At 37.5% G+C, this 26,847-nt stretch overlaps 1 protein-coding gene across 8 annotated transcripts in view; it reads left to right on the top strand.

Annotated features, from left to right (window-relative positions):
• CHRDL1 (chordin like 1) overlaps positions 1–26,847 on the top strand; it is a 112,264-nt gene that overhangs the window by 5,375 nt on the left and 80,042 nt on the right. For all 8 annotated transcript variants that reach the window (XM_008540098.2, XM_070605928.1, XM_008540099.2 and 5 more), the window contains exons 3-4: positions 23,881–23,993; positions 26,604–26,697. In XM_008540098.2, coding sequence (XP_008538320.2) covers positions 23,881–23,993; positions 26,604–26,697 — 207 coding nt within the window. The remainder of the gene's footprint in view (positions 1–23,880; positions 23,994–26,603; positions 26,698–26,847) is intronic.

Below are 26,847 nucleotides of genomic sequence, written 5' to 3'. Positions count from 1 at the left end.
TGGCTGCATCAAAAGAAGCTCAAAGTGGAACTGGTCCAAGAAGGGCATTCTCTGCTCCACTGAACTTATTCATGAGAAGGAACTGTGAAAATATTCTTGGTAGGAGCTGAAGCAGTATCTGAAGCCCATCACTTAAACATTTATCTCCTTTATCAGCATAAGTTAAATATATCAGGCATGAGTCTTGCTGACAGAGAACAGTGTCAAACCTATTCCATCATTGCGTGTGTTTCTGTCCCACTACAATTTTCATAGTAAACTTAGTCTTCTTCCTTGGAGAAATAGTGCTTTTGATTAGGTTTTTAAGCACGAGTGATCTGTGGCGATATCTAGTATGATTGGGCCATGAGAGGAAGTTTAGCAGGGCACAATATCAGCAGAGAAGCTTGGATCAGCCTCTCCCTTGTATTGTTCAAAGGACCTCCTTTTCCTTCCATTTGAATGTGTCATCCATTTCAGAGCCCTCCTCTTTCAGAACTCCTTCTTGATCAAGGGGATGTAGTAGAAAAGTTGACCATCCATTCTCAGCTCACTTCACAATCAGCTGGACTTAAAATCCGTCCTCTCCTAGGAGGAAACTGCCCTTATGGCCTGTTACTGATGGCATCCTAGGGGAAGCTTGCAACTCTTAGAAGACGGTCTCTTCTGGGAAGCCTTCCATATTTATGAAGTCTTGAGGAATATTGTCCATGCAACTTAAAGCTTAATTGACAAACCAAAGAAAAATATGACTTAAAAACTATTTACAGACCAAAAACTATCACTTTCTAACCTTTCCTACTGCCTATGAATTTGTCCCAAGCCCTTTTGGTATTCAATTGGTGTCGAAATGATTATGTAACAGATAGCCTAGGGCACCAGTTCTGGTCTAGTGTTTCAGGCTTGTAGTCAGATAATGAGGCTAATGTCATGGTCATTCTCTGAAGGAGCAGCTTAGCATCATTCTCTGTGACCGTGCCCAAAGTTAACTGTCTTGAAGATGTGTGCAAAGTTATCTCCACTAAAGGGGAAATCTCAAAGTATATGCCCTATGTACGTTGCCTTGATACACACACACACACACACACACAATGCACACACACAGATTTATATTGCTGCTCTAACAGTGAGAAGTTAGAAGTGGTGGAAATGTCAATCCGTTGGGGAATGGTTATATAAATGATCCATGTAATGTACCATCATGCTTCCATTAAAAACACTGCTTATTGAAAATGTGATAGCCCCAGAAAATGCATGTATTAACTTATTTTTAAATTTCTTATCTGAGCTTTATAAAGAATGTGTATCCCTCAACGCCCATCCTATTCCCCAGGGGTAACTATTGTTAACAGTTTGCTATGTGTTCTTCCAAACTCTTTGCTGTTTGTTATAAAAAGATACATACATATCTATAGGTTTTTTTCCTTTTACAAAAATGGGATATTATATATTTTTTTCTGTAACTTGTTTTTATTCAGCAGTGTATCTAAGACATCCTTCCATGTCAGAACATTGCAATGTGACTACCATATTCTTTCTAATGCCTACATAGTTTCCAGTTATATAAGTTTGCCATAGTTTGTTTAACCAGTCCCTATTTGTAGCTCTTTAGGTTTTTTTCAGTTTTTGCTATTATAAGTAAGGCTTTAATGAACACCTTTAGGCACTTAAGCATATTTGTGAGGAATTGTTAGGTTAAAGTATATGTTCTGTTTTAAGCTTCGTAAGTACTGTCAAATTGTCTTTCGAAAAAGTTGTATCAATTTAGATTCCCACCGTCTATGTATGAGTGTCTATTTCTAATGCCTTCACCAAAAGTCTTATTAATCTTTGTATTTTAGGGCCAGTATTAGGGGAAATCATATTTCACTTTTACTGTGGTATTTTCCTATTACTGGAGCATCTTTTCAATTATTTTTTAATCCAGCTGTATTTCTTCACTGAATTACCTATTTTTCAGTTGGGTTGCTTGTCTTATGGATTTATAAAAGCTTATTTATTGACATTTTGTTATTTCAAATGTTATTAACCTTTTGTATTTCAAATCTTATTTTCCCAGTCTGCTATTTCGCTTTAAACTTTAAGTTGTATTTTCCCATATATAAGTTTTAAATATTTGTGTAGTCAGCTCTGTCACTCATTTCCTTTATGGCTTCTGGATTTCTTCTCATTCCTAGGAAGGTCTTTCCCACTTCATATTCTTAGATTTTTTCTACTGCTTCCATAATTTGGAGTTTTACCCATAATTCTCTATTCCATCTGAAATTTATATTCATGTATGGTGTGTAGTAGGAAACTAATTTTTTTTTATCTGAGTGGTAGGTTCATGACTGTTATTTTTGTTCATCTTTGTGCTGCTTCTATTCATTCCAAAGTTTCCACAATTGGCAAGTATTACTTTTACAGCAAGGGAAACATCCTTTAAAGTAAAAGGACATCTAATTTCCCCTATTTTTACTGTCCAGTTCTAGAGAAGGGTACATATGGATGTGGAAAAAGGAAAAAGAGTTAAAAAAATTGGGAAAACTTTAGGAAACGTGTAGTTATAAGGGTAATCAAGCTTCATGTTTCTCCTTGCTGTCTGATACCATTTTACCCAAGGAAGCCAAAGTTTCTGATCTTTCACTGGCTGACTTGAATGTAAGCTTCTAGGTCAAGGAGGGTGCTCTGTAGCCTGCTGGCTCTCCTCGTGGGCATCAGAGTGGAATGAGGGAGTATGCTGTTGTGGTCAGAGATACTCACTCAGTTGAGGTACAATCCGAAGAGGTCTGGCAAAAATGCTTTATTTGTGGAAAGCTGTTTTCGCAAGAAAAGGTAGAGGTGTGTGCTGCCACTTGCTAGTAGCTAATTAGCCATAGTCCATCACTTTCACAGGAGGGAAGACAGGCTCAGGAACCCAGGAAATACGGATGGTGCATTGCATTGGATGAATGAGCCATTTGTGGCTTATATAAAAGTTTGTTACTGTCCAAAATCAGCAAGGTTTGAGGTCTTTAGCTGGGAAAAGGTCTTTCTGTAACTCCATTATGGTCTGTTGTTAAAGTTGTAGTCAAAGAGGCCAGGAAGCTCTTTTGAAGTTCAAAGGAGCGTAACATTCAGTGCATAATATTCATGCAAATATGAGACAATTGGGCTGAAGAGTTTGCCTCTTTTGGCAGATCTAACTTTGGTAATGAACTCTTGATCAAAGTAAGGTGGAAGAATTGAGTTGTTAGAAATATTCAATTATGTATTTTGAATGGACCAGCCTGTGCCAAGTCTGGCAAAGGTTCTGGGCAGAGAAGTCATTCGTGTGTTTTATGGAGTCCATTCCTGCTTTATAAGGTGAGTTAGCTGGATCTTCCAAGGGACTAGATTTCACTCATTTTTATCCTCAGGAGAAAAGCTTCCAACATTCATTTTTGGCTAAAAATGGGCCTCTGAACTTCTCAGGAAGGGCGAGTCACCAAAAGATTGAAGAGAAGGAAGAAGATACTTAGAAAAGTTAAGACATGTGAAGCATGGCCTTATGGAACCTACCTAGAGCCTCTCTATTGTGAAAGCCAACAAGAAAGGCTTGAGTTTTCCTCCTCCAGATTCTTACTTGGACATTTGAGGTGATTATTTGACAATAGAAAGAAGCAAGGAAAAGAGTAGACCTATTCACATCTTAGAAGTTTAAGTAGGTAGAAGTAGAATATAGGAAGAATACCTTAAAATTAGATCGCTTAATGTTTTCAAAGTACATTCTTAATTATTTTTTATGTTGGGGGAGCCAGTGGGGTTGAGTATGGAGGCTCCAAAGTCAGCTTAGATCCAAACCACAGCTCCATGACTTTCTTATGTACCTTGAGAATGTTACTTAACTTCTCCAGCTTTAGTTTTCTTATTAGTACAAAGGGGGAAATAATAACACAGTGGCCATCAACATGGTCATTTGAAGAATAAATGAGATTGTGTATATCAAGTGCTTTGCAACAGTGGCTGGCACATAGTTAGCTTTAAATAAGTGGTAGCTATTAGAGTAACTCTCTTGCAAATCAAGTGATATTATCCCCTTAATTTTTAGATGAGAAACTTGAAACCCAATGAGGTCAAGTGATTTTGTACAAGGACAGACAGCAAATCCAAGCCAGGGCCAGAACTAAGACCCAGGTATCCAAATTCCGTGTTGCGTTCACTACACCAGATTGCCTCTAGCAATTCTCTGAGAAAGCCAGTTCATTCTCTTGAATAGAAGCCCAGTCCTTTGCACATGGCAGCCACTTAACACGTAAGAGATGATCCAAGTGAATGAATAAAGAACTTTGTAACCAGAATTCCTGAGAGAGACAGTATACTATTTGAGAGTTAAAAGACAGAGATTAGGAGTAAAGTTATTCATGAACCTAAATAAGCTAAGCCAAAGGAAATTTGTGAGGAAGGTTAAAAATATGTGCCTTTATGTCCATGCTTCTTAGATTTCCCTGACTTCTCAGTAGGATTGGAATGTCCTCATAGTCTAATGGAAAGAGGACTGTGCTTTAAGTCAGGAGACCTGGTTTCTGGTCAGTTCTGTTGCCTGCTTTGTGGTATTGGTTGAATCATTCATGCTCTTTGAACTAAAGATTCTCCATTTATAAACTGAGAAAAATTCTTGCTTTCTGGACAGCAAACGAAAGGATGCTAGAATATGGAATTGGGAAGTAGGACAAGGGAAACCAAGGCTCTGGCTTTAGGTATTTGGAGCATACCTGGACTTTTATCATTATCACAAGTTCGTTGCAAAGAGTATTTTATTCACTTAAGATTTATAGCTTGCCTGCTTCTAAAAAGATTAGAAACAGGTTATATATGAAAGAGTAGTTGCAAGACAACATTTTTAAAGATGAAACAAAATAGAGGCCATCTGAAGAAAGTAGAAAGAGTAAATATTTTTAATACTTGGTTTAGTACGTTATAATATTCGCACTCTAAATTGGACTTATGCTTCCTGAAAGGATAGAAAGGGAAACTTTGAGTTTGTTGGCAAGAGAAAATTACAGTTTCATCTACAGAGATTTATTTCCTCTCTCCTACCCACTCAAACAGTATTGATCATGGGATGTTTGAATAAGCACCTTGTGGGTGGTATAAGGACACCATGTATAACCTTGTTTCCATAGAAGAATTGTCTGTTTGGCATTTCTTTATTGACCCTCTGTAAAGGAAGAGGACAAGTATTAAATTATAACTCAGTAAAGGTCTTTTATAAGTGATAAGGAAATGTGGTTCAGGTACTTTTGGATGATCTAAGTTAATTGAAGGCTAGAACATGGAATTGTTTAACAAATGGGTGTTTAATAGGTCTAGAGACTAGATTGTCAATTATCAGATGCCCTAAGCAAGCTTTATAAGACGAAGCACTGTCTTACACCACTTTGGTTTATTATGTCAATTCACAGTTGATTCTCTAAAACGCACCTGTAGGGGAGATAAATCCCATGTTGTCTGAAGTGAAGCTGGACGTTTTAGATACCAGTGTCAGGGCATGCCAAGTTGATTCTGTTGTGAAAAGTTCAAGAGCAGAACTTGAGTTCTTGACCAAACAGAAAGTGAACCTTGGGGCCGGCCCCATGGCTGAGTGGTTAAGTTTGCGCGCTCTGCTGCGGCGGCCCAGGGTTTCACTGGTTCGGATCCTGGGTGTGGACATGGCACCGCTCGTCAGGCCACGTTGAGACGGCGTCCCACATGCCACAACTAGGACCTGAAACTAAGATATGCAACTATGCACCAGGGGGGATTTGGGGAGATAAAGCAGAAAAAAAGAAAAGATTGTCAACAGTTGTTAGCTCAGGTGCCAATCTTAAAAAAAAAAAGAAAGTGAACGTCTGAGCAGAGACTTGTGCCACTGAGGTGCTGATAGGAAGAACAATTTGTTTTTGCAAACGAGAGCTTTGATTTTTGCCCAAAGTCCTATGCCAAATGAGATGTAAGAGACGGTTTTAACCAGAAAAAGATTCAGGTCAGGTTTCATCAGCTGAGCAGCCTTTCTGTAAAAGGATCTCGCCATGGCCTCATAGTAAAGACTAACAAGAATACCATCAAATCCCAGTTATCAGTGCTGATGGAAGATAGAAGGGCACAATAAATTGAAATTTCATGAAAAATCTCCAGTTCTCATCTTAGCCAATTATGTCGCCTTGCTCGACGATCAAACCTCTTTGAAATATGGACCCTTTTCTTCTCATTGGGTTTGCCCACCTGCTAGTAGAAAGGGCAGGTAGTGGGAGGGCTATGCTGTGCATAGGCTACTCAATATGTATTGAATTGAATTAGTTTTGGGCAAATGATCCAACAAGTAGGAATAAGATAATTAGCTCCTGGATAAAAAGGAATAAGCTGTATGCACAGGATGGAGAATTTGACTTCTTCCTAGTTTTCCTCTTTCGCTGGCTTCCACAGCCTGGAAGTGAAGTCTTAAAGCCCTGAGGAAATCTACTGGAGACTTCAATTCTAGAAGCCCAATTGCTGGAGATATAGGAGACTTTTTTCCCCTGTAACTACTATATCTTGCCCTTCTTCCATTCTGTTTCAAGTTTAATAAATGAAAGAAGGACTTATGAGTTTAATTTTTTCTTCATTATTATAGCAGCCTTTTAAAAAAATAGTTAAAAAGGAATTTGTTGACTTGATTTGTCCACTCATATAGTGGACAGCAAAGATTCATCTCTCCCTTTGCACTGATGTATGTGTTATAATAAAATAAATATTATTGTGATACTTACATGATGATGTGTCTACAATAATAGCTCTTATCAAAAACAATCATGGGAATGCTTTCTTGCTTTTAGACTGGTGGTGAAACTACTGACCTTTTGACCTCGTCCTGGGTGCTACACAGTAATGATTGGGCAAAACATTGGTGGCATAGTGGCACATCTCTGTTGTTTACTTTTTGTCATCTTTCTTCTGGTTAACAGCGGCCCCTAAAGTACCAGGAATTGCCACTTCGAATTAGGGCCAGCTGAACCATTTGAAAAACAGCTACAGTGATGCAGGTTGAAGATCCATCTCAAATGTTAATTGGAATTCCTTTGGGACCAAGTTCTACTCACAGATGCCATTAGTTAGTGATAAGACATGCATTCTCCAGCTGGTATCTCTCAGTTATTGGCAAGCGATAAACTTACTTTTCTTGCCTGTATCTCCTAGAAGTTGAGGAGGCATCATTGTTTCAATAAGATCAGCTCACTTGTGCTTGTCCAAGATGATATACTGAGACTTTAAGTGTGGTTGATTATGCCACGTAACTCATTAAATTCTCTCCTGGGTGATGCCAAAAACTTTTTAAATGTTCAGAATTAGCATGTACTGAAATTGACTTTATCATAGTTTCTGAAAATTGATAATTGTTCAGCAGACTCATAGAACGATCAGCTATAATTGTGCTAACCAATCTTGGACACCCGTTGTAAAACAGATCTTAAAGATTATAGTGTTTACTTTTGATATGTACTTGAAAAAAAACAGTCAGCAATTGCAGACGCATTGTTTAATATCTCCAAAGGCATCACTGTTCATCTCCTTGCCTGCCTCCAGTTCCTGAATTTGCTCCTTCCAGGAGTTTGTAGATTTCTGTCTACAGTCTGTCTGTTTGGGCATAATTGGCCAAATCTCATATTGCTGAGATAATAGGACCAATGCACTTGATGAAAGACCATTATGTTTGCATTTAGGGTCAGATTTCTATCAGAAGTTAGTGTTTGAGTAAGATAGTTTCATCCTCAAGAAGCATAGTTTACAAGACACTGGTACCAGAATATGGGATAAATGCCATGTGAATATTATGAGAAAAGTGCTGTTAGGTTTAAAGAGAGTGAAAAAGAGCTTTTAGCTGGTGTAATCTATCTTCACAACTAGATTTCATACCCCTTGACAGCATGGGTACTATTTTATACTTTATGCTTTATCACTGCGATGGATACAAAAAAATGCAAAATAACGTCTGCCAGCTGTACCATTTTATATAGTCTATTTGAGTATGACTTGACTTCACTACAGCCAACAGTGAATCAGTCTTTAAAATTAAAAATTTTAAAGAATCAGTCTTTAAAAGGTAATCAAAGCTGCATATCAGAAATAGAGCAGAAGGGTAATTTGAGAAAAGTTTAGGCAAGGATGTGTGGAAGCCCTTTATTTTCCAAGCTCTAAAAGTGGGTGACCTGCACCTTACAATTTTGTAGCAGGAGAGGCAGAATTCTGTAGTGGTTACAGTCCTTTGTTCTGAAGCCAGACTACTTTGAATCCCAGCTCCATACCTTGACCAGTCATGCCAACTTAAGCAAGTTACCAAACCTCCCTGTGCCTCAGATTCCTCATCTGTAAAATAGGGCTAATAATGGTACCTACCTTGTAGGGTGTTTGTGAGAATTTAGTGAATTCATATCTGTAAAACTCTTGGAACAGAACCTGGCTCAGAGGAAGTGCTCGACAAATGTTAATTGTTATTATCACCATTCTTATCTGGCTCCATGTTTTTTAGGACGTGGTTCCTGGCTGCTTTTTACACTTATCATCTACATCTTAGGCTTTGAGGCAAATTTGGAGCAGGGAAAATTCATTTCACTTAATTTTCACACTTTTTCTAAGAATGCTCTTTAAGAGGCTGAATTTGGGAGAAATGGAAGCTTTTGACTGAAACAAGTTATTTGGATTGTCTGTGGTTTTCATGAATAATGGTGAGCTCAGATGTATTGAAAAGATCCATTTAATAGTGTCCAAGAAATAACCTGTCTTAAAGATATTTCAGAGAAGAGATAGCAACTTGCTTAAAAGTGATAGATAAAGAATACTCTCCTTGTGGCATCAGTATATACTGCTCCATTGGAAAGAGATTTTCCCGCAAGTTAGAATCTTTAACAGTTTGGATGTGAGTTTTAAAAATATGTAAATTTTGAAACTCAGATTTTGATAGCTTGTCTTATTTTAGTGCTTGCTTAGTCTTTCAGAGGTCTTTATCTTTTATCATCCCATTTCTTTTTCATCAAGTAAGAAAGGGGTAAATCACCCAACTATGCAGATCACATAGCTGATAGTGAAAGCTCATCCAATTTCATATTTTAAGTGGGTAGATCTGATGTCAATCTCTGAGGAGCTAATCCAAGCAAGCAAAATAATCCAGAATCAAATGCATAATACACAAGGTTCCATCTTACTTTGCAGTGTGGATTTAAATCTGCAAAGTAACTTCTAGTTTACCTCCATTCAAGTATTAGTGGCTGCAGACTCATACGAGTAGGCTGTTTATGCTAGCCTGATAACAACATGTTAGTAGCGCCCTTCGTGGATTTGCTTCTAAGAATTTCAAATTATTTCTGAAATGTCTAGATAAGTTGTATATGTGAAATACAAATCACTCAGGTGTTTATCAGTAAGATTATAAACTTGTAGAGAAAATCACTCTCCTCTCACCAACATCTGGAATGTAGTGAAAGCTGCCTCATTTAGATGTTTGTCTTGGGAAATTCAGGATTGTCTCTCATCAATTAAAGATGCTGGAATTGTTAAAATATTTCCTACTCCATTCTAGAATATCATGGAGCAGAAGTCTAATTTGTGTATATACCAAGAAAATTGTATTTCTAAGACTTGGCTGAAAAACATACAAGTTCTACCTAAAAAGTAATTCTTATTTCCTGAGTTCTTTCACTTCATAAATGATTTTGAGCATCTACTATGAGAAATATAGATTAATATAACAATGTTAACAATAATGGTAATGTCATAAAAGGGGAAATAAGAATAGTTACTAAAAATGAGTACATATTCAACCTTCCTGATAAAGAAAGAAATATTGGTTCCATTTCCCCCCCACCAAATCGGCAAAGTTTTAAACAAAATATTCAGTGTTAGGCATTCTCACCCACTGCTAATGGGATGGTAAATTAGCATAGCTTTTCTGGAAGGCAGTTTGATAATATAGCCCAAGAATTTGAAAGCATTCAAAACCTTTGACCCAATAAATCTACTTCTGAGAATTTATATTAAGAAAATAACCAGTGTTTCATGTAGAGGTTTATATATACAAGGATGCTTATCATGGATTTTTTTAAAAGAAATAAAAAGAAGCAACCTAATATGCCCAAATAGGGGATTGGTTAATAAATTATGGTTCAACTGTGTTGGTATAGAATCATGTCACTGGGGATGAGGTATGGGGAAATATTTAATGGCACAAAAATGTTCATGATATGTTAATTTTAGAATATAGTTTACAAAGTGCAAGTACTATATGTTGTTAATTTTGTAATAAAATCTTTTTATACACAATGTGTAGAAAAAAGACTAGAAAGAGCTTCTAGTTTCTGACCTGACATGTAATGAGCATAGAAGTTGTCACTCCCATTGTCACAAGAAAAAAGCTGAAGGAACTGAAAAATCAGTCTTAATCCTCCTAAATCCATCAGAATATTGAGGTCGCAGGGCAAACCACCCTGTGTTTTTTATTCTGAAAACTGGAAAGATGGGTGAATTCAAAGAATCACCACTTCTGGATCCTGGTAGGAGTACTTAGAGGGTAATTCACTAATTGCTGGAGAAGAAGCATGTACTAGCTTGAGAGAGGAAAAGTCCTTTTTGTGAGTATTTTGAGTTTTATCTCTTAGAGCCCCACAGGTTCTAAAGGTAGAGATTGGAGAAAAATTCCTTCCTTTTTCAGGCAGGGGAGGGAAAAAGTAACCATTCTAAAATAAGCCCAGAGCTTTTTGTTCTCTTTAACTAAGGACTGCCCTCAAGGGAAATGATTTTACCACAGCCTAACTGACTGATATTTTATCAGAGCTTAACCAACCTGGGAGAGAGAAATACCCAACTCCACTAGCTTTCCTGTCTCACCTATACTAGTGGGAGGGAGAAAAGCTAATAAGAAGTTTTGAAGGTTGTATGTAGCTCAGGGAAACAGGCTCACTGAAAGACTGAGAGCTGATCATACAATTATAGAAGGCTTCTCCTTCCCTCACAATTTACCACCACATCAATAGGGCCCCTATGTAATCACAGGTGATTACCGCTGAAAGAACTGCAAGCCTCAGACACTATTTAAGAAGGAGTATCTAGGGAATCCTAAAAACAGCAGGAGGGAAATAAACAAGGACATGAGTGCAGATTTTCGCCTCTGACACTCCGGCTACAAAAAACAGTAAAATTAACCTAATTCCTAGCTAGATTTACATAAAACTTCACACTAAAGGTCTGTTTACCTCAATTCCTTTTACCCAATACTTTTTTTTTTTTTGAGAAAGATTACCCCTGAGCTAACATCTGCTTCCACTCCTCCTCCTTTTGCTGAGGAAGACTGGCCCTGAGCTAACATCCGTGCCCATCTTCCTCTATTTTATATGTGGGACGCCTGCCACAGCATGGCTTGACAAGTGGTGCCATGTCCCCACCCAGGATCTGAACCATCAAACCCAGGGCCACCAAAGCAGAATGTGCAAACTTAACCACTGTGCCACTCCCAACCCAATACATCTTGTTTAACTTTGAACAAAAAATTACAAGGCATGCTAAAAGGCAAAAAACACAGTCTGAAGAGACAAGTCAGGCATCAGAACCAGACTTAGATATGGCAGATAATTTTGAATTATCAGACTAGGAATTTAAAGTAACTATGATTAATATGCTAAGGACTCTAATGGAAAAAGTGGACAATATGCAAGAATGTATGGGTAGTGTAAACAGTGAGATGGAAACTCTAAGAAAGAATCAAAAGGAAATGTGAGAAATCAAAAACATTGTAACAGAAATGAAGAATGCCTTTGATAGGCTCATCAGTAGACTGGACATGATTGAGGGAAGAATCAGTGAGCTGAAGATATGCCAATAGAAATCTCACAAACTGAAACAAGAAGGAAAAAAATGAAGAAAAATGCAACAGAATATCCTAGAACTGTGGGAAAATTACAGAAGGTTTAACATGTATGTAACAGGAATACCAGAAGGAGAAGAAAGGAAGGAGCAAAATAAATGTTTGAAGTAATACTGCTTGAGAATCTTACAAAATCAATGACAGACACCAAAGCACAGATCCAGGAGGCTCAGAGAATAAAAGCAAAGCAGGATAAATATGAAAAAATCTAGACCTAGCATACCATATTCAAACTGTAGAAAATCGAAGACGGAGACCATCTTAAAAAAAGGAAAAACGCATTACCTCTGGAGGAACAGGATTAAGAATTACATCTGATTTCTCTTCAGAAACCATGCAAGCAGGAAGAGAGTGGAGTGAAATACTTAAATTGTTGAAAGGAAAACCTCACCAACATAGAATTCTGTATCCAGCAAAATTATCTTTCAAAAGTAAATGAGAAATAGATTTTTCTCAGACAAACAAAAATTGAAGGAATTTGTCACCAGTAGACCTGCCTTGCAAGAAATGTTAAAAGAAATTCTTCACAAAGAAGAAAATTATATATGTCAGAAACTCAGATCTACATAAAGAAATGAAGAAGATTAGAGAAGGAATAAATGAAGTAAAATAAAATCTTTGTTTATCTTATTCTTCATTGAGCTAACAGAAAAAAGTTTTTTCAAAATAGTAATAGCAACAATGTATTGAGCGATTATAGCTTATGAAAAAGTGAAATGAATGACAGCAATCTCATAAAGAATGCCAGTGAGGAATGTGGACTACTCTGCTATAAGGTACCTAGACTACCTGTGAAGTGATATAGTGTTATTTGAACTGGACCTAGATTAGTTGTAAATGTATATTGCAAACTCTAGGACTACCACTAAAATTGTTTTAAAAATAAGTATACTTGATATGCTAAGAGAAGAAAGAAAATGGAATAATAGAAAATGCTTAATTAAAGCCAGAAAAGGCAGAAAAAGAATGGGACACACACAAAGGAAAAAGAAATAAAAGTCAATGAATAGAAAATAATTACAAATATGGTCAACCTTAATCCAACTGTATCAATAATCAGTTTGAATAGTTTATATACCCCAATTAAATGACAGAGAATATCAGAGTGAATAAAGAAAACAAGACAAGATCCAATTATATGTTGTCTACAAGAAACCCACTTTAACTATAAAAATACATATGCATTAAAAGTAAAGAGAGAGAGATAGATATAGCATGCTAACACTAATCAAAAGAAAGCAGGAGTAGCTATAGTAATTTCAGACAAAGCAGACTTCAGAGCAAGGAAACTTATGTGAATGTATCTGACACAGCATCAAAATATGTGAGGCAAAAACAGAAATGCAACAAGAAACAGACAAATCCACTATTATAGTTGGAGACTTTTACCCTCTTTGATTAGTAATTAACAGATCCAGCAGACAGAAAATCAGTAAGCGTATAATTAACCTAAACAGCACCGTCAATCAACCAGATCTAACGGACGTCTATAGAATATTTCATCCAACAACAGAATACACATTCTTTTTTTTTTTTAGGAAGATTGTCGCTAGCCAACATCTGTGCCAATCTTCCTCTATTTTATTTGGGATTCTGCCACAGTGTGGCATGACGAGTGGTGCTAGGTCCATGCCCGGGATCTAAACCTGAAAATCCTGGGCCACCAAAGTGGAGCATGCAAACTTAACCACTGTGCCACCAGGCCAGCCACCAGAATACACATTCTTTTCAAGCTCACATGGAACGTTCACCAAGATAAGACCACATTCATGGGTCATAAAACACACTCACAGTTTTAAAAGAATAGTGTAATAAATTATATGATGTATATACTCAGAACACACAGCAATTAAACTAGAAATCCATAACAGCAAGGTAGCTGTAAAATCTCTAAATATTTAGCGGTTAAATAATATACTTCTAAATAGCACACAGGTCAAAGAAATCTCCAGAGAAATTTTAAAATATTGTGAATTATATGAAAATTAAAACAGCTTATCAAAATTCATAGGATGCAATGAAAGCAGTGCTTAGGGGAAATTTATAGCATAGAATTAAAATATTAGAAAAAAGAAAAATCTAATGTCAACCATCTAAGCTTCACCTTAGGAAACTAGAAAAGGAAGAGCAAATCAAATGCAAAGTAACCAAAGAAAAGAAATTTTTAAAAATTAAAGCAGAAATCAGTGAAAGTGAAATGAGGAAAATGATAGAGAAAAATCAGTGAAACCAAATCCAATTCTTGGATAAGATCAGTAAAATAGATAAACCTCTATCCAGGTTACCTAAGATGAAAAGAGAGAAGACACAAATTACTAATATGTGAGATGAAAGAAAGGCCATCACTATCCTATGGACATCAAAAGGATAATAAAGGAATATTATGAACAACTCTATGTCCACAAATTTTATAACTTAGAAAAAATGGACCAGTACCTTGGAAGTTACAACCTACCAAAACTCACACAAGAAGAAACAGTCAAAATAGCTTTATATCTGTTAAAGAAATTGAATTGGGCCGGCCCAGTGGTGCAGCGGTTAAGTGCGCACATTATGCTTCGGCAGCCTGGGGTTCGCCGGTTTGGATCCCGGGTGCGGACATGGCACCGCTTGTCACGCCATGCTGTGATAGGCATCCCACATATAAAATAGAGGAAGATGGGCGTGGATTTTAGCTCAGGGCCAGTCTTCCTCAGCAAAAGGAGGCGGATTGGCAGCAGATGTTAGCTCAGGGCTAATCTTCCTCAAAAAAAAAAAAAAAGAAAGATAAAAAGAAATTGAATCAACAATTAATAACTTTCTAAAACAGAAAGCACCAGGCCCAGATGGTGAACTGATGAATTCTACCAAACATTCAAGAAAAATTAAAGCCAGTACTCTACAATGTATTTCAGAAGATAGAAGCAGAAGGAACACTCCCTAACTCATTCTGTGAGGGTGACATTATCCTAATACCAAAACCATGGAAAGACATTACAAGAAAGGAAAACTACAAATCAGTATCTCTCATGCAAAAATTCTCAACAAAATATTAGCAAAGTGAATCCAACAGTGTAGGAAAAATCCAAAACCAAATGGGATTTATTCCAGGGATGCAAGGCTCTTTTAACATTCAAAAATCAATTAATGTAATCCTTTAACAGCCTAAAGAAGAAAAATCACATGATCATAGCAATAGATACAGAAAGAGTAGTTGACAAAATCCAACACTATGCAACAAACTAGGAATAGAGGGGGAATTTATTCAAATTCATAAAGAACATCTACAAAGAATCCCCATTATCATCATACTTACTGGAAGGAAACTAGATGATTTTGTCTTAAGATGAAGAACAAGGCAATAATGTCCCCTCTCATCACTCCAATTCAACATTGTACTTGAAGTCCTAGCTAATGCAATAAGATGGAAAATGGAAATAAAAGGTAAACAGATTTGGAAGGAAGAAATAAAACTTCCTTTGTTCACAGATGACATGATTATCTATGTGAAAAATGCCAAAGAATCAATTAAAAAACCCTCCTGGAATTAGTAAACAATTCTAGCAAGGTTGAAGGATACAAGGTTAATATATAAAAGTGATTTGCTTTCCTATATACTAGCAGGAAACAATTGGAATTGTAATTAAAAACACAAGACCATGTACATTAGCAGGACAAAAACCCCATCAGAATACTTAGGTATAAATCTAGCAAAATATGTACAAGATCTGTGTGAGGAAAACTACAAAACTCTCAGGAAAGAAATCAAATAAATAGAAAGATATTCCATGTTTATGGATAGAAAGACCCAGTGTTGTTAAGACATCAGTTCTTCCCAGCTTGATCTATAGATTCAGTATAATATCAATCAAAATCTCAGTTAATTTACTATGTGGAAATAAACAAAGTGATTCTAAAGTTTATACGAAAAGGCAAAAGACGCAGAATTGCTGACACAATATTGAAGAACAACAAAGTTGGAGGACTGACACTAACCAACTTCAAGACTTGCTATAAAGCTACAGTAATCAAGACAGTGTGGTGGTGTTGAAAGAATAGACAAATGGATCAGAGGAACGTAATAGAGAGCCCAGAAATAGACTCACACAAATATAGTCAACTGATCTTTGACAAAAAGAGCAAGGACAATTCATTGCAGAAAGGATAATGTTCTCAGCAAATGGTGCTGGAACAACTAGACATCCACATGCAAAAAAATGAAGGTAGACACTGATCTTAAACCTTTCACAAAAATAACTCAAAATAGAGGCCAACCTGATGGCATAGTGGTTAAGTTCACGTGCTCCAGCACGGGTTTGAATCCTAGGTGTGGATCTACACACGGCTCATCAAGCCATGCTATGGTGGCATCCCACATACAAAATAGAGGAAGATTGGCACAGATGTTAGTTCAGGGACAATCTTCCTCAAGCAAAAAGAGGAAGATTGGCAACAGATGTTAGTTCAGGGACAATCTTCCTCACAAAAAACATAAAAATAAAAAATAAGCAAATTCTGCTCTGCAAAAGACACTGTTAAGAGAGTGAGAAGAGGGCCGGCCTGGTGGCGCAGTGGTTACATGCGCATGTTCTGCTTCGGCGCCCGGGGTTCGCCGGTTCAGATCCCGGGTGCGGACATGGCACCTCTTGTCAAGCCATGCTGTGGTAGGCGTCCCACATATAAAGTAGAGGAAGATGGGCACGGATGTTAGCTCAGGGCCAGTCTTCCTCAGCAAAAAGAGGAGGATTGGCAGCAGTTAGCTCAGGGCTAGTCTTCCTCAAAAAAAAAAAAAAGAGAGAGGGAGTGGAAAGACAAGCCCCTGACTGAAGGAAAATATTTGCAAAACACACATCTGATAGAGGACTTGTTTCCAAAGTATACAAAGAACTCTTAAATGTCGACAACAAGAAAATGAACAACCCAATTAATAAATGGATAAAAGAGCTAAACAGACACCTCACCAAAGAAGATATACAGATGGCAAATAAGTATATGAAAAGATGCTCTACATCATATGTCATTAGGGAATTGCAAATTATAACAAAAATGAGATACCACTGCACATCTATTAGAATGGCTAATACACAAACTACAAACACCACCAAATATTGCTGAGGATGTGGAGCAACTGAAACTCTCATTCATTGCTGGTGAGAATACAAAATGATATAATCACTTTGTAAGACAAGTTGGGCAGCTTCTTACAAAGCTGAACATAGCCTTACTGTCCGATCCAGCCACCATGCTCCTAGGTATTAAGTCAATAAGTTGAAAGCTTATGTCTACACAAAAACGTGCATTCAAGTATTTATAGTAGCTTTATTCACAATTTTCAAATATTGGAAGCAACCCAGATGTCCTTCAATAGGTGAACAGATAAACAAGCTGTACATCTATACAATGGAATATTATTCAATAATAATATAAATGAGCTGTCAAGCCATGAAAAGACATGGAGGAATCTTAAATGCATATTGCTAAGTGGAAGAAGCCAGTCTAAAAAGACTTCGTACCCTATGATTCCAACTATATGACATCTTGGAAAAGACCACACTATAGAGACAGTAAAAACATCCATGGTTTTCAGGAGTTAGGGGAGTGGAGGGGGGAAGGGATGAATAGGCAGAGTATAGTGGATATTTGGGGCAGTGAAACTATTTCATAGGATACTATTATGGTGGATATATGTCATTATGCATTTGTCATAACACTTAGAACTACACAAAACTCAGTGAACTCACATGTAAACTGCGTACTTTAGTTAATATATCAATATTGATGCATTAATTATGACAAACATAGCACACTAATGCAAGGTGCTAATAATGGGAAAAGTCAGGGTGGGGTGAAGAGGGGATATGTGAGAATTCTCTGCACTTTCTGCTCAATTTTTCTGTAAACCTAAAACTGCTTTAAGAAATAAAATCTATTAATCCAAAAACAGGGAAAAAAAGACTGGAGGGGCATTAGCAGAATGTTAAAAGTGGTTATCTTCCAGCAGTGGAATTATGTGTGGTTTTTCTTTCCTCTCTATATTTCGTCTTTATTGTTTTATTAAGGCATAATTTACACGCAGCACAATTCACCCTTTTTAGTACAGTCATGCATCGCTGAATGACAGGGATACATTCTGAAAAATACATCGTTAGGCGATTTCATCATTACGCAAACATCCTAGAGTGTACGTACACAAACCTAGATGGTATAGCCTACTGCACACCTAGGCTGTATGGGACTAATCTTACGGGACCACCATCATATATGCAGTCTGTTGTTGACGGAAATGTCATGTGGCACATGACTGTACACTTAAAGCTAATACATTATATGTCAATTGTGTCTCAAAAAATAAATAATTAAAATTTAAAAATTCACCCTTTTTAGAGTACAGTTTTGTGAGTTTCGACAATTAACGTTGTGTTGTGTAAGCACCACCATAATCAAGATATAAAATAGCTCCATCACTCCAAAAATTTGCTCTGTACCCCTTTATAGTAAAATCCTTCCCCCACTCCAGACCTTGGCAACTACTGATCTGTTTTCTGTCCCTATAGTTTTGCCTTTTCCAGAGTGAAAATCATTGGAGTCATACAGTATGTAGACTTTGAATCTGGCTTTTATCATTTAGGATGATGCCTTTGAGATTCACCTGTGTTTGTGTGTCTTAGTCTTTCATTTCTTTTTATTGCTGACGAATATTCCATTGTTTGGATGTTTGTAAGTTCATCAGTTGAAAGACATTTGAGTTACTTCCAGGTTTTGCTGACTATGAATAAGACCACTTTAAACATTTATGTACAGGTTTTTGTTTGAATATACGTTTTTATTTCACTCAGGAAAATACCTAGGAGTGGGATTGCTGGGTTGTATAGTAAGTGTATGTTTAACTTGATAAGAAACTGCTGAGTTGTTTACCAGAGTGGCATTTCCACAAGCAATGTATGAGGAAAAGTCCAGTTGCCTCACATCTTCATCAGCACTTAATATTGTCAGGTTATTTTGAGTTTAGCCATTCTAATAAGTAGGTAATAATATCTCATCATTGTTTCAATTTGCATTTCCCTGATGACTAGTGATATGTTTGCAGTCTGGATATCTTCTTTTTTTTTTTTTTTGGTGAGGAAGATTGGCCTTGAGCTAACATCCGTGCCAGTCTTCCTCTATTTTGTATGTGGGACATCACCACAGCATGGCTTGGTGAGCAGTGTATATGTCTGCACCCAGAATCCAAACCTGTGAACCTCGGGCCTCCAAAGTGGAGTGTGTGAATTTAACCACTACACCACCAGGTCAGCCCCAGTATTCCCATTTTTAAAATTGGATTGTTTGTTTCCTTATTCTTAAGTTTTAAGATTTCTTTATATATTCTTGATAAAAGTCCCTTATCAGAAATGTAGTTTGCAAATAATTTCTTCCAGTCTACGGCTTTTCTTTTGATTTTCTTAACACTGTCTTTCAAAAGCAGACATTCTTAATTTTGATGGTCTTATTTTACAATAATTCTTTTATGGATTGTGCTTACAGTGTCATATCTAAGAACTCTTTGCATAACCCAAGATCACAAAGATAGTCTCCTATGTTTCCTTCTAGAAGTTTTAAAATATTAGGGTTTACATTAAAGTCTATCTATGATCCATCTTTTTTCTTTTTTTCTTTGATTCGCACCTGAGCTAACATCTGTTGCCAATCTTCTTTTTTTTCTTTTCTTCTCCTCCCCAAAGCCCCCCAGTACATAGTTGTATATTCTAGTTGTGGCATGTGGGATGCCGCCTCAGCATGGCCTGACAAGTGGTGCCACGTCACCCAGGATCCGAACCAGTGAAACCCTGGGCCGCTGAAGCGGAGTGCGTAAACTTAACCACTTGGCCACCGGGCTGGCCCCAGTATGATCCATCTTGAGTTAATTTTTGCATATGGTATGAGATATGGATTAAGATTCATTTTATTTTATGTTTTGCCTATGATTGTCCAAATGTTCTGGCAGCTTTTGTTGAAGAGATTGTTTCTCCATTGAATTGCCTTTGCACCTTTGTTGAAACTCAACTGACCACATAAAGGTGCATCTCGGGTTTTTTTGGTGAGGAAGATTGGCCCTAAGCTAGCATCTGTTGCCAATATTCCTCTTTTTGCTTGAGGAAGATTGTCCCCGAGCTAACATCTGTGCCATCTTCCTCTATTTTGTATGTGGGACACCACCATATGGTTTGACGAGCAATGTGTATGTCTGCACCCGGGATCTAAAACCATGAACCCTGGACTGCCAAAGCGAAGTGCGTGAACCCAACCACTATGCCACCAGGCAGGCCCCTGTAGGGCTACTTTTTCACTCTCTCTTCTATTCTATTGATATGTTTGTCTAACCTTTTGCCAACACCACACTGTCTTGAAAACTATAGTTTTACATTGTCTTGAAATCATGTGGTATATATCCTTCAGGAGCTTTCTTTTTCAAAATTATTTTGGCTATTCTACTTCCTTTGCCATTCCATATAATTTTTGAATAATATTAAATTAATTAGATTATTAATTTTTACAATGTATCCTGCTAGTATTTGGATTTGGATTGTGTTGAATCTATAAACCACTTTGGGGGAGATTTCACATCTTAACAATATTGTGTTTTCCAATCCACGAACAAGGTATATCGCTCCATTTTTTAGGCCTTCTTTGATTTGTTTAATCAGTGTTTTGTAATTTTCTGAGTGCAGATCTTGCACATGTTTTCTTAGATTTATACACCAGTGTTTCCATGTTTGTTGGGAACTATAGCAAATAGTACTTTTTCAAATTTCAATTTGTAGTTCATTATAGAATATATAAATGTGATTGTTTTTTGCATATTGGCCTTGTGTCCTGTAATCTTGCTAAATTCTTACTATTTGTAGTAACTTTTTAATAGATTCTTTGGGATTTTTCTATGTAGGTAATCATATCATCTATAAATAGAAACAGTTTTATTTTTTATTTTCTAATGTGTGTGTATATATATATATATATTTTTTTTTTCCTTACCTGGTTTCACTGGCTAGGATCTCTAAGAGTGGTGGAGCAGGCGTCCTTGCATAATTCCTAATCTTAGGTCAAAAGCATTCAGTCTTTTGCCAGTAAGTGCGATTTTAGCTGTAGGTTTTTTGTAGATGTCCTTTATCAGATTGAGGAAGGCCTCTTCCTAGTTTGCTGAGAGTTTCTGGCATGAATGGATGTAGAATTTTGTCAATTGATTTTTCTGCATCTATCACAATGATTACATTGTTTTTTCATCTCCAGTTTCTTGATATGGTGAATTATTTTGACTGAATTGTGAACGTTGAACTAGCCTTGAATTTCCCAGATAAATCCCACTTGCTCCTAAGGTATTATCCTTTTTATATATTGTTGGATTTAATTTGCTAAAATTTCATTGAGAATTTTTGTATCTGCATCCATGAGGGATATTGGTCTGTAGGGTATTGTTCTTATAATGTCTTCGTCTGGTTTTGATGCTAGCATAATGTTTACAGCAAAGATTCAGATTGGAAGCCCTCCTTCCTCTTCATTTTTCTGAAATGTTTGATATAATTCATCAGTGACGCCATCTGCCCCTGTTGTTTTCTTGGTGAGAAACTTTTTAACTACAAATTCAACTTCTTTAAAAGATAGAGAATTATTCAGTTTATCTATCCCTTCTTGAGTGAACTTTGGTAATTTGTGTCTTTCAAATAGTTCATCCATTTCATCTGAGTTGTTAAATTGAGTGGCATAAAGTCATTCATTATAGTCCCTTTTTATCTTTTTAATATCTACAGAATCTATACTGAATTATTCTCTGTTGTCCCTGATGTCAGTAATTTGCATCTTCTCTCTTTTTATCTTTGTTAGTCTTGCTAGAAGTTTATCAATTTTGTTGATCTTAAATAACCAGGTTTTGCTCTCATTGATTTTTTCCTATTGATTTTCTGTGTTCAGTTTCACTGATTTCTGTTGTTTATTATTCCTTCCTTATGTTTGCTTTTGGTTTATTTTGCTCTGCTTTTTCTAGTTTCTTAAGGTATTGGTTTGAGACTTCTCCTTTTCTAATCTAGGTATTTAGTGATATAAATTTCCCTCTATGTGCTTCTTTAGCTGAATCCCACTGATTCTGATATGCTATGTTTTCTTTTCATTTAGTATGAAATACTTTCTAATTTCTCTCTTGATTTTTTTCTTCAACCCACAGGCTACTTATAAGTTACCAGCATATTAAAAGTGGTTGTTTTCTTGTGCTGGAATTGTGTGTAATGTTTCTTTCCTCTGTATACGTTTATGTTCTTATTTTGTTCTTTTTGCGTATTTGTAGGTGTTTTCCAATTTTCTACGTTAAGTATGCATTGCTTTTCTAATTAGAAAATAATCAATTAGTATAAAATAATACTCTGCATTTTGTGGCACTTTATAATTTGCAGAGAGCTTCGTTTAATCCTCCAACATCTGCTTGAGAGACATTTAATCCATATTTCACAGATGTTAAAAACTGAGATTGGCAGAATTTAAATGGCTTGCTCAATGCCAGACGGGTAGAGCTCATTAAGGCTCAAACCCAGATTTTCTGTCTCCTAGTTCCTCATCCTGAATAAGTTGGAAATTAATGTTTGAAAAGTAAATTGGAATTTATCTTGTGAGTATTTGGAAAGAATCATTGAGGGTCTTTCAAGCAGTTAGGGATTTGAGACAATTATCTCAGTGTAGTTTTAATTTGAATCTCTGATTACTAGTGATGTTGAACATCTTTTCATAAATTGCCTGTTCCAATTTCTTCTTCTCTAAATTGCTGTTCACGTCCTTGGACCATTTTTCTATTGGATTGGTTGATTCTTTACTTACTGATTTGAATGATTAAAAATATTCCAGATACTAATGCTTTATTTATACTAATACTTTATTTGTTGGAAATATCTTCTCCCAGTTTCTTGCTTACCTACCTTTTCTTTATTCTTTCAATTTTGATCATCAGGGAAATGTCTGTTGGAGAGTGTGGGAGAAATTAATGTGTTTGCTACAAAAGGGGTCTTGGTTTATTTTGACCTTGTGTGATGGGAAGCAGGAGATAGAAGAGGATGGGATTAGAAGACAAACCACGTGATTTAGTGAAGAGAAGGAGACATAACTTTTGAGTTAATTGGGAGTTGTTAACGCAGAAAGAAATCTGTAAGTTGAATGAGAACAAGGACTTTGTGTAATTTTGCTTGCCATTTTATTCCCAGACTTAGCATATTGCCTGACAAAGAGTAAGTACCCAAATATTTGTTTAATGATTGAATTATGTTAGCACGTGTGGGCAAAGCCGTATATAGGGACCTAATACAATGTGTTTAGTCCATCACTCCTATGCCAACACAAGACAGCTCTGAGAATGTTCTCATAGATCAGCATTTTAGACATTAGCTTGCATTTCCAAAGCAAGGGAGCACAATCTTTTCCAAAAGGACACATGACATGCTCCCTTATCTTACCATTATAACAGAATGGTAGTCAAGATTTTGGCTTCACTGTCAAACTTGGGTTTGAGTCTCATGTCAGTTACTTATTGGTTATATGACCCTTGACTTTCCTTATATATAAAATGAAACAAATAGGGGTTGGCCCCGTGGCTGAGTGGTTAAGTTCATGTGCTCTGCTTTGGCGGCCCAGGGTTTCACCAGTTCGGATCCTAGGCACAGACCTAGCACTGCTCATCAGGCCATGCTGAGGTGGCATTGCACATAGCACAGCCAAAAGGACCTACAACTAGAATATATACAACTATGTACTGAAGGGCTTTGGGTAGAAGAAAAAAAAAGATTGGCAACAGATGTTAGCTCAGGTGCCAATCTTTAAAAATAAATAAATAGAGATGAATGGTAGTACCTAACTTACTGAGTCACTGTAGAATCAAATAAACAAAGCATGTAAAACACTGAGCCTGTAGCAGGGGTTCTGTAAATATTCGCTATGCCTCTTTCCTTGATGTACACTAAAACAGATGGAACCTGTGATTGCCTTTGGATTTTGTGACTTGGTCTGTTTTCTAACAGGCATATTTTCTATCTCCTTCCTCACAGATTCAGAGACATATTGTGTGTTTCAAGACAAGAAGTACAGAGTGGGTGAGAGATGGCATCCTTACCTGGAACCTTATGGGTTGGTTTACTGCGTGAACTGCCTCTGCTCAGAGGTACAGTCCCTCATGCGTGTGATTTCTTAGCTTGCTCCTCAGCATGCAGAGGTGCTTTCAGTACCCAGAAGGCCAGGGAGCATGGGTGCCAAAAGCCTAAAAGAGGTAAAGAAGCAGATCGCCACGAAAAATACATACCTCCTTTTTCATCTATTGCTTTTTGGCTTGCTTTTCATGGGATCTCTGAGTATTTCCTATGGACAGATACTTATGGTCTCTTAGCTATATAATATAGGACATGGTGGGAGGAGGCAGAATAGCTTGATAGTGGGAATGGGGGAAAAAGCTCAATATAATGCCTGGATGACAAGACAAATCCTTTTTGAAAACTATTCTCAAGGCTGGCCTTTAGAGAAGAGGTTAGGACAGATTATACACTGATTTATTGGGAGAGTGTATTATATGTTGTCACAGCCAATAACTGTAATTAGGATTGAGGTTGTGAAACCTTGGCCTTTACCTGGTGAGGATTAGAGTTCTCTTGGCTTGGCCTTAGTTCCTGTCCGGTCACTCAGAGAGGCGTTTTGATGGCTTAAATGCCATCTTTGCAATAGACGACGCAGGTAGTCCCATCTTCTTTCCATGTCCTTGACCCCAGGACCACAGCTATGGTCCATCGTTCTGAACAAGCCTCTACCATCATATACTAGGCCAGGGTTTCTCAACCTCTGTATCATTGACATTTGGGGACAGATAATTCCTTGTTGTGAGGTCTGTCCTATGCATTGTAGGATGTTTCAACATCCCTGGCCTCTACCCACTAGACGCCAGTACCACCAACCCTAACTGTGACAACCAAAAATGTCTCTAGACATGGCCAAAGTTACTTGGGGAGCAAAATGACCCCTGGTGGAGAACCACTACCCTAGGCCAGTTGGAAAGGAAGGCCTTGAGAATTCTGAACATAGAGAAAATTTTCAAGACCAGCCTCTCACTTCAGACTTCATGGAAAAACTGCTACTCCTTGCTAGTCCCCAGGTAGAACAGGAGCAGTCACTTGCGAGCCTGATTCTTTTGCCATTTGAACAGAAAATTGGGCTTTCGGAATTTTGAGCATGTGGAAACCTAACCTTCAGGCAACATCAAGTGGTGTTAAATGGCTGCAGGTCTCTAGCGTCAAGACAGACCAAGTTTCCAACCCTGGTTCTGCCACCTGTGAGCCATGTTATGTTTGACAAGTTACCTAACCCCTCTGAGAGTCTATCAGCTTCTTCTTTAAAATGGGATAGTGATATTTACCTATTTCATATGGTTGTGGTAAGGATTAAATTCTCTAATCCATTTCAATCCCTTGAAACAGTGCTGGGTCAGTCAACATTCAAGAAATATTAACTGCTGATGTCATCATCATCATCACTCTCATTATGGTTATCATTATTTTTATTAATCTGTTAACTCTAGAACAGAATTCAGCATAAAGCATTAAGGAGGAATCAGTTTAGACCTCAGCCAGGAGGGGTGGTTTCTGATGTGCTTTGGTGATCTCACTTCAAGATCTGGCTCTGAGGAGTGTGACACATAAGGAGGCTCTGTGGTGTTTCTAAATGTAACATTCCAAAATTTATCCTAGAAAGTGCACGAGAAAAGAAAAAGGTTTGTGGTAAGATGATTCAGATTTGGATAAAAGAAGCCTGCCTCTTTAAATGGCCAGAGCAGGTATTAAATAGAGCATCTGGGGACTGATTAACTGCCTGGTATGGCATGATTATGTTAGATTCTTGACCCAACACATTGGAAATGGACAGCTAACCCTTGGGGGCTGAGGCTTTGCTTTCTGCAAGGCAGTGAAAATGTTAATATGATCCCAATGCCAACAGCTCAAGCACTAGGCATCTTCTCTTTCTCCATCCTCTTCACCCTCTTCCCCCACAAGAACCTGACAGATACAAGTAACCCTTGCTTCAAATGAATTATGGATGGAAAATGTTAATACAAAATTGATTTCCAAAGTCTTCCTTTGTTCTAGCAATTGTTGAGAGCTGTCAGAGCTAGGGATCTTATAATTGTAAATCAGGCAGGGACCCAGCTGCCCCACCCAGGCATACTAGCTAATCAGTTCAATTCCAAACCGTAGCTTGTTCTTTAAAAATTTTTGACTGAAAAGGGAAATGAGGAGAGGAGGCACTCAGCCTACTGGACCAGGGCAGAGGCATACGGAATCCAGGATCTGTGTGCTAGGGATATTTCCTTGCCCAAGGGTGGGTAGCAACTCAGGGGACCCATCACTCATTATTCCTTCCCTTCCATGGCATTGGGCAGGTGATTATGAAATCAGACTAGGCTCTTGCAAAAGACGTGCAGCTAGAACTGGGGAGTGGTAGAAACGCCACAGAGCCAGGCCAGGAGAAGCCTCCCACAATTAGTGGAAGGCTTTGAAAACTGGAGCAATAGTGATCCCAGCCTTAGAAAAATATGCTAGTAAGCTATCAACAAACCCGGTGGAGGTGCCAGTGATGAGAAAAGTAAAGAAAATGCTGATTTCATTCAGCTTCTCGGGAATGTGTTATTCACTGTCTGGGTGAGTTCCTGCATGACTATTTCCCAAACTGGCATGATCCCAGTGACCCTTGAAAGACGTTTATTTTTTTCATATTATCTCCTCTCTTTCAGAACGGGAATGTAGTTTGCAGCCGAGTCAGATGTCCCAGCCTTCACTGCCTGTCTCCTGTGCATATTCCCCATCTGTGCTGCCCTCACTGCCCAGGTAAATCAGTTCACATCTTTGTTCTCCAGTTGCGATTCTCCTTCCTTCCTCTTCCACCCAACCCACTCCATCTCCCTCATTCCCCGGAAAGGAAACTCCCACACGGAAATAACAATAGGACACTTTTAGGCAGCCTGCAATGGCCCCTGA

Source organism: Equus przewalskii, chromosome X (genome assembly GCF_037783145.1).
Source record: "Equus przewalskii isolate Varuska chromosome X, EquPr2, whole genome shotgun sequence".
NCBI classification, from domain to species: Eukaryota; Metazoa; Chordata; class Mammalia; order Perissodactyla; family Equidae; genus Equus; species Equus przewalskii.
The sequence above is the reverse complement of the archived record's forward strand: the minus strand, read 5'-3'. Positions and strand labels throughout refer to the sequence as shown.